Source organism: Rhamphochromis sp. 'chilingali' (assembly GCF_963969265.1).
Source record: "Rhamphochromis sp. 'chilingali' genome assembly, chromosome: 11".
Lineage (NCBI taxonomy): Eukaryota > Metazoa > Chordata > Actinopteri > Cichliformes > Cichlidae > Rhamphochromis > Rhamphochromis sp. 'chilingali'.
In genome coordinates this window covers 38,129,900-38,143,260 of record NC_137938.1, presented here as the reverse complement: position 1 = coordinate 38,143,260, position 13,361 = coordinate 38,129,900, and the positions used below count along the sequence as shown (strand labels likewise).

Here is a 13,361-nt window from a genome sequence, read left to right as displayed (position 1 = left end):
ATTTCTCTTAATTGAGTCTGATTATTGAAATAACAACGAGAGAAGACAAAGTTTCTGCTCTGACGGCTGAGCTGCTGCTGGCAGTAACAGCAGTGATGCACACGATGGCTGCAGGCCGACAGCACGGCTCGGCTTCTACACCTGCCCTGTGATGTGTGGGACTAAAGAAAAGCACAGGTTTCCTTTAAAGGTTCAAAGGTCACCGCACCCTTTCAAAACTCAGAGGTCCCAGAACGGAACCCTGAGGAACGCCTCATTTCCATGACAACGTTTACTGAGGACACATCCTGTTGTTTTGATGTTTAACACGAGTCTCCAACACAGGAAGTGGAAGAACGACCCAGAGAGAAGAGAGCAAACAGGTTAAAGTAATCACTGTACCTGTGACACACCAGCCTATAATAGTGTATTTAATATTGATTGTTACAATACTTGAACGTGTGATGTAGTTATTCAAAGTCATCCGGGCCTTGCTTACATGCTACATTAGGCTCAGGTCATTTCCTGCCGCTCTGCAGTTTAAAGCAGCGCCGCTCGTTCTGGTTTTCATTAGCAGAGCAGATTAAACGTGAGCTGTCAGCAGGAGACCCGAGCCTGCACAACTTTCTAATTAATATTTCAAACGACCTTTGACCTGCTGGGAGTTACATAACTCTGTCCTCTTTATTGTTCAGTCCTCGGCCTCTCTGTAAAGACATCACAGCGGTGCGCACGCTGCGAATCGTGAACATAAAGCCAAAGGAGAGCTGGAGCAGTTCCACCTTAAACTGCCTCAGACGTGTTTCCGATTATTTTCAGAAAGGCGGACGAAGCAGCGGGAGTAACATTCATCAGTGCACACGATGAAGTGCAGTCGTTAACATTAATCTGAGTTTAGCAGCCTCTCATTGTTTATTCAAACTAGAAATAACAAACAGGAGGCATGCATCCAAAAACTGTAGAAAGGCACACATCGCAGAGGAAGTGCAACAGGACTTGGTCTGTGCGTCCTGAGTGATGAGGGTTCCTCAGACCGTGGCTCAGGTTGGTGATGTGGGTGGGTGGGGGGGTAGTGTTTGCTGATAAGTTTAATATTTTTATTAAACCTGGCAGACGGCAGGTCAGAGTTTACCTGCATCGACGAGCTGCAGCTGCTGCGACGCTGTGTTTCATCTCCACAGCCTACCTGAGTGATGTGCCCACGGTGTACCATCCCGCTTCCAGCAGGGTGACGCTCCGTGTCACAAAGCTCAGATCCTCACAAACTGGTTTCTCAAACATGACACGACTTCCACAGCCACAGATCTCAGCAGAGCACACTCGAGTGGAAGCAGAGCGGATACTAGCAAGATGTACCTAATAAAGTGTCCAGTGGGTGCACAATCCCAATTCTGGAAAAGTCAGGATGCTGTAGCAAATGTAAATAAAAACAGAATGCAATGATCTGCAGGTCTCAGAAATCCACGTTATCCAACCCAGAAAACCAAAACTCTAAAATGTTGGAAACCAAAGGCTGAAAAGTCACTGGGACTAGAAACCAGTGCCTGTGGAACTGGACCTGGAAGCTGGCACATCTGGAAAGGCTGAAATGTATAAGCACGTTTGAGAGCAACATCCAGATGTGTTCGAGCAGGGCCGTGCCGAACTGCAGACTGCGGTCCAGACCTTTGACCAGCTGCGAACATCTGGAGCATCATTGCAACAACAACAGGACGAAGCAGAGCCGGGCCCGCCGAGCAGTTGGAAACCTCCATCAGACCGGAACAGCTGCTGTCGTCGGCTCACAGACCATCACAGACCATCGCAGACCATCACAGACCGATGTCAGAGCGCAGACTGGTCCTGCTTTACAGACGTGACGCTGACATCAGACTCAGCACGAGCTCGTGTAACGAATCCTTCCCTCAGTTTAAATGTTTTCTAATTTGAATCAAATGTGACTTTACGACACTGGCTTTGATTGACAGCATCCTGACTTTTTCAGAGCTGCGGTTGTACACTACCCAGCAAACAATCAACAATGACGCAGAGAAACAGGAAGTGGGTTTATTTCAGAGGTTCTGCAGTTCAGTGTCAAACTCACCATAAAGCTTTGAAGCCTGAACACAATCAGCTGTTTGGCTGCTGTGGGTTCATTCTCCTGCTGCAGGACACGAGACAGTCAGCTGCTCCGATCTGCAGCTACACACTATAATCATCTAACACTGATCACAGAACCTAAAGTAACTCCAGGAAACAGAAACACTGTTGAATCCAACTCGTTTACTTAAGTTTAACATGAATGTCTAAAGTCTGTTTAATAAATACAGTTTGACACACACAGATCTGAGCCATCACAGCGACGGCTGAATCTCTGAAACACAAATAATTAACATTTTGTTCATTTGCAGCAGGAAAATTGTGTCTTGAGCAGCTGCAGTCATTACCCACAGTGCCGTGGGGCTCAGACCCACCACGCTGAGGAGCTTCTGCTCAGAACTTTGTGGACAGCTGCTGCGCTCTTCCTCCCTGCGGAGGATGAGGATGTTCGGTAAGTCCGGCCTCCTCCCACAGGTGCTGGGTGGAGGTGAGGGAAAAGGGAAAGGCAACCACACCAGTTCTCCTCCACCTCAGACCCAGTCTGAACCTCTGTCGCCCTCTGGTGTCCAGCAGCTCTCACTGCGACTCCGGACCACCTCCTGCGTCCCAGCAGCGGGTCAGAGGTCAGCCTGGCAGGCGGAGGCCTCTCTGCTGCTGGGCGGGGCTCGGAGTCAGCATCCTCCTCAGGTGAGCCAGGACCAGGTGCTTCATGCTGCCAGACTGCTTGGAGCGAGCCAGAGCAGTGGATTCTGGGAGCTCAGGTCTGTGGGGACGGACGGCGGCTGCGATTACATCAGGTGATCTGTTTTTATTGGTTTGTTGTGTCTGTAGATGTGCGCGCCGTACCTGTTGAGCCTGCAGCGGCGTCCGCCTTGGAGGCCGAAGCCCTGCGGCCGGGGGCCCGGGGGCTGACGGGGGCCCCCGGGGGCCCTGAGGTTCCTGGACAGAGCGGAGAGAGAGTCTCTGTAGATGAGGCCGCGGCGGGTGGAGGTGACGGGGCAGTGCTGACATGTTACCAGCTGAAACGAGAGGAGGACATCCTTCAGAGGGATAACTGGTCACACAACGCGTACCAAACGTGGATTATTCCGCTGCTGAAAATAGTCCCTGGTCACACGCCCTGAGCAGCAGGACAGCTCGCTGCGTTTCAAGGAAGGAAGTTTAATCTACATGTTTGTGAAGGACGGACTGGATCAGCTGATCTCAGAGGACGCTGGGTCTAAATCGAGCGCTCCGTCTGCAGGACGGCTCCCAGGAGCCGCCGCCGCCGCCACAGACCTACTTCTGCTTTAATTAGACCTCGTTTACCAGCAGCAGCACACAGAGGCCACCAGATACAGGCTGCTTCCTCGCAGCAGCATCTGTCAGACCCATTTAAAGGTGGAGCATCGTCACATTATCCTGATGTGGTTAGAAAAACAACCAGGAAGCTGCTGCTGAGTCTCAGTGATTTGTTTTTACCTGGATTACTTTCTGTAAAAACTATTTCATGTTGGTGAGTTTAATTGAGATCAAAGATTAAACTCGTCCCATCTCAAAAAGCTCCTCTTTTTCTAAAAAGCCCAAAACTTTAAACAAATATAAAAATAAAAAATGTTCCTGAAACATTTTCTTCACTTTCTAAAAGTTTCTCAGCAACGTACAAAAATCATCTCCAAAAAGCGTCGACTAACATAAAACTTCCAGAGCTTGAATTTATTTTCCTTTTAATAAATGAAATGTTACTAAAACTTAAACTTACTTACTTTGCTTTTTTATTTGCTGAAAATCAGTGAGATAAGAAAAGCTCCTGATTAAAAAGTGACAGGATCAAATATCAGACTCTTTGTTCTAAATATGAAGAAAGAAAAAAACAAACAGAGAAAAAGCTCTCGATGATCGAAGACACAAAATACACAAAACAGATGGAATAAAATGAAGATTACTCACTGAGACGAAGGCGGCCATGCTGCTGCTCTCACAGACCATCCAGCTCTGAGTGATATCATGCAGGGGGCGGGGCCACAGCCACACAATGATGTCATTATTTAAGACTTCCTGCAAACTGTAATCTAGAGGCAGATTACAGATTAGAGGACACACACACACACACACACACACACACACACACACACACACACACACACGCACACACACACACACACACACACACACACACACACACACACACACACACACACACACAGGATTTAAGGCTGATATTTGCAGGTCTGTGAGAACAAAGTTCAAAGGTCGTAACTGTATCTGACTGTAAACATATAAAACTATAACGTGCAGCGAGACAGTAACGGAGGCCTCGCCATCACCCGCGGCGTCCAGCTGTCGCCACAGAGGTCACATGGTGTCTCTGATATGAATCACGACTCTACAGCAGCTGCACAAAAACAGCAGTTATTAGGATCGTGTTTCACTCTCAAGTCTTCAGGTTTTTCACATCACGTCGCGGCGGCACCTTTGCTTCGACCTGATCTGTGCGTCTGACGACACGGACAGATGTTCCAGGTGTGCACACCTGCAGAGCACGCACAGCAGGTTTACCTGCGCGTGACTGTGATAGATGGAATATGTACTGTTCTGTTTTTGTCCTGGATGCAGAAACAAACCAACGTGAGAAAAACTGAAACCCTGAATGAAACAGAAAACAAAGATGAGCCGATGAGAGTAAGAAACCTGTAACTCTGAGCAATCACAAAGCACGATGCCAGTTACTTCAAAGGAAAAAGAGACGAAGCAGCTGCAATAATACTACAGAGGGCACTGTGCAGCATATATTTACAGGTACATGTCTGCACACAACAGGCAGCAGAGGACGGGGGCGTGTGAAGGAGTTGGCCGTCCGACTGCGGTCTGGAGTGTGGGGCCTCCCTGCTGCTGCGGAGTCGGGGTGGTCTGCCTCTCCCCACCGCAGGGAAAAGGGTAACACCACCTGGGTCTGGGTGCAGTTCCCCCCTCCAGGGGCAAGGGTACCTAGACCCGGTTTGTAGAGTACGCTTGGGGAGTGTGATCGTGTGTACAGCGTCTCTTTATGTCTGTCTCCACGTTGGTTGAGTGTGGAGTAAGTGCATATGAGAGCATGAGGGTGGGAATGGATGTTTGTGTCTGTGTGTGCCTGTATGTCTGTGTCTATATGTCAGGTTGGGTGTCAGGCGCCACCTCTCTGGGGACATCTCAGGCCCTCCAAGGTTTGGAGGCCTATCTCCACCCACCACCACTTCCCCTGCCAGTGGTGGACTCCCTCAGACATCGGTGCGTTGGTGGTTCTTTGTGTCTGGGGGTGGGCGTCCAGGTACACACCGGCTCTCTCCTGGTGGCCGCTTATCGGGGCCTGGAGCCTGGGGCTCGCTCGGGCCACTTCGGAGGTGGGGTGCCCCCGGCCTCTCGGCCTGGGGCTCGGTCACTCAGGCACGGCTGGCTGCTGGCGGAGCTCACGGGCGCGTCACTGCAACTCCCCCTGGCTTCTGCTCCGCGGCTGCTGAGCGAGCTTACCGACTGTCAGTGTGAGCTGTTCTCCGTCTGACACTAATGTGAGCTCTGCTTAGAGTTTCATATCGAATGAGATGATGAGAGTTATTCGTCTGAGTTCTCTGTGTGACTGTTTGAGGATTCAACTTTATTGTCATTACACATGTATGACTACAGGAAAACAAAATACAGTTTGCAAGAGCAGTAAGTTCAGTAGGAGCAGATTATATACAGATACGGTTAGGATAACAGCTGGGAGCAGTTATGACAGATTATGTAGAAATGAGTATACAGATGTTTATATTGCTATATAGATGAGCAGATATACTGATGTGCTACATGTATACAGATGTGTCGATGTGTGGTAAAGTGAGTTATCACACATCAATGTATAATGTAATGACGTATAATCACAGCTCGAACACACCTGAGATTTTTTTAACAACAATGACTTTGAAGTCTTTGGTGATGCAGCTGTTAGACAGTCGTTAGATAAGAGCTCTCACAGTTACACAACAGGCAGGGCAACAAGGAGGATTACAGTGTGTGTGTGTGTGTGTGTGTGTGTGTGTGTGTGTGTGTGTGTGTGTGTGTGTGTGTGTGTGTGTAAGAGAGAGAGAGAAACAGGAACCCAGCAGGCAGTAATGAGGACATTAATTGTTGAATCTTAATGAGGGGAAACTGCACCCCCATGTGGACAAATTGTGAACTACCAGTGACGATCCCATTATGTAATACTTTGTTGTTGTTTTTAGCTTAAATTTAATTGTGAAAAAGCCTTTGTGTCACACCAAGATCAAGAAATATTAAACAAAATACGCAAGACAAAACTAGAATTAAATGAAATTATTAATAAAAAGACTAAATTCTTAGTACAAAGACTTCGCCTGCAAAATTATGAACACGGTAACAAATCAGGACAATTTCTTGCTAACCAGTTAAAAATCAATAAAGAAAAAACAACTATATGTGCTGTTAAAGATTTATCTGGGAACACAATATATGATCTTAAAAAAATAAACAACATTTTTAGGGATTTCTATGAAACTTTATATACACCACAAATAAACCCGTCTAAAAACGAAATTGATCAATTTCTCGACAACATAACTCTTCCAAAGTTATTAGACACCCAAGCAGTGGCACTGGATTCGCCACTGACGCCAGGTGAACTCCAGGAAGCCTGATAAGTATGCCCAATAATAAGGCTCCAGGTCCAGATTTTTACAAAGAATTCTGGACAACCCTGTATTTCCTTCAAGCTATCGTCCAATAGCCCTTATTAATGTAGACCTTAAAATAATCTGCAAAGCTCTCTCAAAATGTTTTTGAGAGAGCTTTGCAGTGGCATCTTTCTTGGCCTTAAGACAACAATTCTGATGGCTAAAGATCCAAACGGGACACACACACAAAAATAATTTTAATTGTGATACCAAATCCAGATGAAAGTGTTTTTACATGATGTTTAAAAAAATGAGGAAGCTGATCTCTGTTTTCTGAATTTACTCTTTCCTGTTTTAATTCCAGTCAAACTAATTTAAACAGCACAGACGGGACGCGCTGTCCTTTAAACAGGTTACAGGGATCATTTAAATGGACGCTGACTGTAAAACACGGCTCAGAGCGAGCTCAGCCTCATTTGACTTTCAAACTGACTGCAGATGAGATCAGGAAGCAGAGCCTGTAGCAACAACACTGCTCACAGCCACACCACTGTTACACACAGCTGCAAGTGTTGGATAACAAAGAGCTGCATGGAAAACACGTGCAGAGAAACAGGTTTAAATAGGTTAGCTGTGAGCGTCTGTTAGAGGAAAGAAAGGCACAGACGGGTGGACACATTTGTGAGAACAGATAACAGGACAAAATAATACATTTTCTGGATTTTTCTATTCTCATCAGAAAATGTTAAAAAAAGTCACTGATTTTAAAATATGTCCCAGTTCCTCCCAAAGACCTTTGTTTCCCTAAAATAGCCTCGTCCATTAATTACTGTTTGACTCGATTATCCCCGCGGGGGGGGAGCAAGTCCACAGAAGCGCCTGATGAAGGTGGAGAGGAAGAGCGTTTGGCAGGAGGTGGCCTGCACTCTGATAGCTGAAGCGCTGCGTGTAGAAGCAGAGTTGCTAAAAGAAAGAGCTGAGCACCTTTATTGTTATTTTTAATGGACTCATCACTGTCATCTGGCTGTGTTCCGACTGTCTGTAAACATGCAGTCGTGCAACCTGTTACCAAGAAAAGCAGCCTTGATCGTAACACTCTAGCAAATTACAGGCCGATTTCTAAACTCCCTTCATGTCAAAAGTCTTAGAGAAACTAGTGCTTCAGCAACTACAGACCCACTTAGAGAGAAACGGTATAAGTGATAAACTCCAGTCTGGATTTAGACCGCGTCACAGCACCGAAACTGCCCTACTAAGAGTTTTCAATGACCTTCTCATCGCCGACTCTGGGCGCTCTGCGGTCTCAGTTCTATTGGATTTGACTTCAGCCTTTGACACGGTTGACCATGAAATCCTTTTGGCAAGGTTGGAACAAGTAGTAGGCCTTAAAGGAAATCTCTCATGGTTTAAATCATATTTCTCTGAGAGGTCGTTCTCTGTCATGATGGGAAAATATTCCTCTTCTTCTGCCCCTCTTTGCTGTGGTGTGCCCCAGGGCTCGGTGCTGGGTCCTGTGTTGTTTTCTCTGTACATGCTGCCCTTGGGCTCCATTTTTGAAAAGCATAAAGTCTCTTTTCACTGCTGTGCTGATGATATTCAAATCTACCTCCACCTGACTGGGGATGTTTCATCTTCACTACATCCTCTGTTTGATTGTCTGAGCGATGTCAAAGACTGGTTATCACGTAACTTTCTTACTTTAAATGAAAAGAAGACAGAAATTATCGTTTTTGATAGAAATATGCCTCTGGGACAACTGACCGGCACACTGGGGCCTGTTGCTAACCACCTCACTGATGCTGTTAGGAATCTTGGAGTTTTCATGGATAGCTCCTTCAAACTAGATAAACAGGTTTCTACTGTGGTAAAAACCAGCTTTCACCAACTACGCCTAATTTCTAAGGCTAAACCTTATATACCACACAAAGATCTGGAGAAACACATTCATGCTTTCATCACTTCAAGACTGGATTATTGTAATTCGCTCTACTCGGGCCTCCAGTCTTCTCTTCTTCAGCGATTGCAGCTGGTCCAAAATGCCGCAGCACGTCTCTTGACCGGCACTAGAAAGTACGACTCCATCACTCCTGTTCTGGCCAACTTACACTGGCTTCCTATTAAATACCGAATTGATTTTAAAATTTTATTGTTTGCTTATAAAATCCTAAACAATATGGCACCTGACTACTGATCTCTGTCTGTAGCCCTCAGAGAGCATTGAGATCATCGGGCCAGCTGCTCTTAGTGCAACCTGGTCTCGGCTGAAGACCAGGGGAGACCGTGCCGTTGCTGCACCCAGGTTATGCAATACTCTTCCTCTTCATGTTCGTGCATCAGATTCCATTCAGTCTTTTAAATCACGCCTAAAAACGTATTTGTTTAACCTGCCATTCAGGGCTAATTAGGGTAATTTACATCTGGCTCTGCATTCAGATTATGTAATTATTTTATATTTTATTTATTTTATTTATATCTGTAATTTATATTTTATATTGTGATTTTTTTTATCTGTATCAGGATTTTACTGGAAAGCACTTTGGTGTACTGCGGTCTTTAAAATGTGCTATATGAATACATTTTGATTGATTGATTATTATCATCAGCTGATCAGAGGAAAGCACGTGTTTAATGTGCACGCCGACTGAAGCCGAGGTCAGTTCGTGGTTGGACGTTTCTGACCACAGGAAATATCATCCAGGTTTAACAGCTGACGGCTTCTCTCCTGTCTGTCCGAACGACCACACCAAGTACAAGATGAGACATTTCAGATGTGACGACAGGATCAAAGATGAATCGAAGCTCTGACAGATCGATTTGGTGCTTTTAGCTGCAGGAGCTCGCACAGTCGCGAGGCCCCAGCCACACCTGCACTGATGTGCATGGCATGCAAATGTCTTCCAAATCACTGCGAGTTTGACTCACAAATGATCGTTTCCATACCTGAAGGACAGGAAAGAAGGTGACTGTGGAAAACTCCCCACAGTCAGCCGCTGACCGCAGACCGGCAGGTAAGACTCGGGTTTCTCCTCAAAGGCACAAATTCTGATTTTGACCCGTTTGCAGCTCGATCGATCACAGAGCCGTTTGTTGTTTCACGCTTCTTCAGATTTGATTGAACATTAGCTCGGCCCGGTTTTCTTTTTCATACATTTGTATTTTGATAAAATGTTTTTGTACTTTTAAAATATTTGACTTTATTGCATGTGATCTATTTTCTGATTTATTATTTAAGCATTAAACGTGTTTGAGTTTGTGTTTGCAGTTTTTCAGTGTTTCCTGATATTTTTCCTTTGTGTCGACAGAAGCTTCATATCAAACACACACAAAGCCACTTCTGTAATTTGATGATAAACTGAGGTAAATGTGACGTCATATCTCAGATGATTTTGAACTCAAAGTTAAGCAGCAGCAGGACATTAACCTCATGTGATCCTTTGTTTCTTTACGTGTCTTTGTACGTCGCAGGGAGACGTTGGTGTTTTTCCTCCATCATGTATCCTTTGGTCCTCCTGCTGCTGCTGGGAGCGAGGAGCTCAGGTAAACGCGACGATCAGCACACCTGGGCTTCTTTTGGGTCACCTGCAGTTTGGGGTCATAGATGCTACATGTGAAATATTACAGACTGTATGAAGAGTATCACTCCTCCCACCTGCTCACTGCAAAAGAGCTTTAGGATCCAAATTATAATAAGAATTCAAAACTCAAACCGAACATTCATTACTGACATTTAATCTTGACATTATTGTCATTAACCCATCTTTACTAACAAACTGCAGCTTGTTGGAACCCATCATTTTATTCTCCAGTATAATCTGCATGCTTACAGTTTGATCTGAAACACTGATAATCCAACTGTGAACCTGCAGTTCCCCTTCTGTCCACCAGAGGCTTCAGCGTAGATGCCACCGTTAACATGAGCATCAGAAATAAACACGTTTACAGCCCGATGTGAAACATAAGCTCCTTTTCCATTAGTACAGGGGTGGGCAATCCCAGGCCCCGAGGGCCGGGGTCCTGCAGGTTTTAGATCTCACCTTGGGTCAACACACCTGAATCACATGATTAGTTCACTACCAGCCTCTGGAGAACTGAAGACATGTTGAGGAGCTAATTTAGCCGTTTAAATCAGCTGTGTTGGTTCATGGACACATCTAAAACCTGCAGGGACACCGGCCCTCGGGGCCTGGAGTTGCCCACCCCTGCATTAGTACCTCCTCGGATCCACTCGCCCCGGTTTCCAGGGTTTCCCATTAGGTCATAGTACCCGGTACTATTTCAGCACCTGCTCAGCTGGGGCTCCAAGCCATCCAAACACGCACTAAAATGTGACGTCGTCAGACTGCACGCCACCGATTGGCTGGTCGGTAGCATCTCGTTCACCAAAATCAAAACCGGGAACGAAGGAAATGGCTAACAAACAACGAGTGTGAGGAAAGCCACAGACCGAGCGGCGGGCTTACGTTCGCTTCGACCTCCACCTTTGCTGTAGTGTTTGTGTCACATAATAATGACGTCGCAGACATGTTTCTATGACGACAAGCATGTACACACGGTCGTGGTGGGTTGCAAAGGAAAAGCAGTCAACCCGGGCAGATAAAGGGGAAAAGGGCTGCAGATGCTGCGTCTTCATAACAACAGAGGGGGGGCTTTTCTATTCCTGCTCAGCTGATCGAGTGTACCTGAGTTTCTGTGCTCGGCTTAAACGTGTCGCTCGAGCTTCAACACGGCTTAAAAGCAGGGTGTCAGTGTAACGTCATCCCTGTTAGCCTTCAGCTTTTCTGCTCTTTGGTCTTTATGAAAATAAACAGAAGCTCCACCCACCTGCTCTCAAACCAGCCAATGAAGTGAAGGGCTCTGTTTCAGGGGCATGGACACTTCCTCTGAGGCGGCGATGGGTGTGTTCAGTCTGTAGTCTGCTTGTTGCTATAGAAATGATCACCTGACTGAAGTTTTCAAGCTTAGCTGCTGTTCAATATGATAATCAGCTGTGGTTTAAAAACAAAAATGGTGATGGCCATCTTTAATATACAGTCTGCAATCTGTGATCTTTTGTCCGTGTTTTTACATGTTCTTGATGTCATTTACATTTACCCACTCGATCACCTGCACAGTTTATTCTGTGAGTCAGTGAGACCTGCTGTGATGCATGGACACAAACGTCGTAGCACGATGACAAAGACACGGGCTCGATGTTCATGAGCGGGAAGGACAGGATCAGAAATGAGTCAGAGGGACGAGGTGGTTTGAGGGTGGAGGATAAAGATGGAGCTGCAGGCAGGAGGAAAGAGGTGATGCAGAGGGTTGGTGTGACAGAGGAGGATGCTGGGATAGATCAAGCCAAATTTAAATCAGGCAGGGTTTTTGATTTTCAGAATATTTCTGCTGAATCATCCAGAATTCTCTTTTTATTTGGAATAATTTTCACCAGAATTCCTGAAAATGTGGTAGAAAGGAAGGACAAAGACGGTTCTGTTTCTTCCTCATTAAACAGCTGCTGTGTTTTCTTTCACCAGAGTCCACGGGCCCTGTGCCTTACGACACCGTTGGCCAAAACTTTACCGTTGTGTTTCCGGAGAACATCGCCAGCTACTACCCCAGCCCGCCCACAAACATGGTCATAATCACTGCTTTGAAAAACGAGACAACAGTCCGAGTTCAAGAGTACGACAAGTCTGAGCCACGGGTCCTGGACGCTGGAGATGTTTGGAATTTCACCGTGAATGCAAAGCTGGAACTCGGGAAGCAAAACATCTCCAACAAAACTCTGACCATTGACAGCAACAAAGATATCACCGTTCAAGCCATCAGCCGTAAAGAAGACAGTCTGCAGACTGCTGTCGTCATACCTACAGACAAACTCGGCACAACGTACCTCATCCCACCAATACCCACAATTCCCGGCACAAACAATTATCAGGACTTAGTTGTGCAGACGGTGACGGAGCGAGGCCCGTTCAGAATCATCATCGTCAACGGTGTTCAGCAGCAAAACAACGTGAACGTCGGAGGATTAAAGACGCAAGAAGTTTCCCTCCAGTCAGGCCAGGTTGCTCAGATCTGGTTGAATGAGAGTGCAGGGTTTAAAAACGTGACGGCTGAAAAGCCAGTGGCCGTCCTCTTTGGCCACCCCTGCGCCGTCCAGCGCTACTGCAGCTGCGGGCTGCTGTACACCATTCTGCCGCCAGCCCCAGGCAGGACGCTGAAGTACTTAGTTCCTCCATTTCTGGCCCAGGATGCCGCGGGAGAGACGATGGTACTTTTGGCACAGAACGATTCCACCAGCGTCACGCCCTACGCCTCAAGCTCACCAACGTATGATGTAGCCGGCACAGCCATCCTCTACCGGCCGGGATTACTTCTCCCTCTGATCCCAACAGCAAACTTTGCCTGCTGCTTTGTGGTCACAGCATTATCCACGATCTCCAAGAACTACGCCGTGATCGTGGTCAGCAGTAACGTCACCGACGGGGTTCGTGTTGGAAATAACCACATATCAAGTGCAGACTGGACGAAACTGGAGGGGACTAATTACAGCTCGATACAAGTTCCTCTGAGTTTGGGTGAAACTGTCATCTGGCACACTTCCTCCAAAATGGCCGTCTACTTTAGCGGGAACAATGGAAGCACTTTGTTTGGGAACCAGGCACCTGTCGTCAGTTCAAGCCCAGGTGAGGAACT

The 13,361-nt window shown here is 46.6% G+C and overlaps 1 protein-coding gene across 1 annotated transcript; it reads right to left on the bottom strand.

Moving 5' to 3' along the window:
* Positions 1 to 2,379: 2,379 nt before the first annotated feature.
* LOC308406509 (uncharacterized protein) lies at positions 2,380 to 4,010 on the bottom strand. The gene is made up of 3 exons (XM_080897557.1): positions 3,988 to 4,010; positions 2,905 to 3,077; positions 2,380 to 2,821 (listed from the first exon to the last, which is right to left on the bottom strand). Exons 1-3 carry the CDS (start codon positions 4,003 to 4,005, stop codon positions 2,683 to 2,685), a joined length of 330 nt encoding a protein of 109 aa, XP_080753683.1. The 5' UTR covers positions 4,006 to 4,010; the 3' UTR covers positions 2,380 to 2,682.
* Between the last annotated feature and the right edge of the window lie 9,351 nt (positions 4,011 to 13,361).

Excerpts from the sequence above, each read along its gene's own strand:
- LOC308406509 (XM_080897557.1), bottom strand. Across the intron at positions 2,822-2,904 it reads CGCCGCTGCAGGCTCAACAG|ACCTGAGCTCCCAGAATCCA; the intron begins GTACGGCGCGCA and ends CCGTCCCCACAG.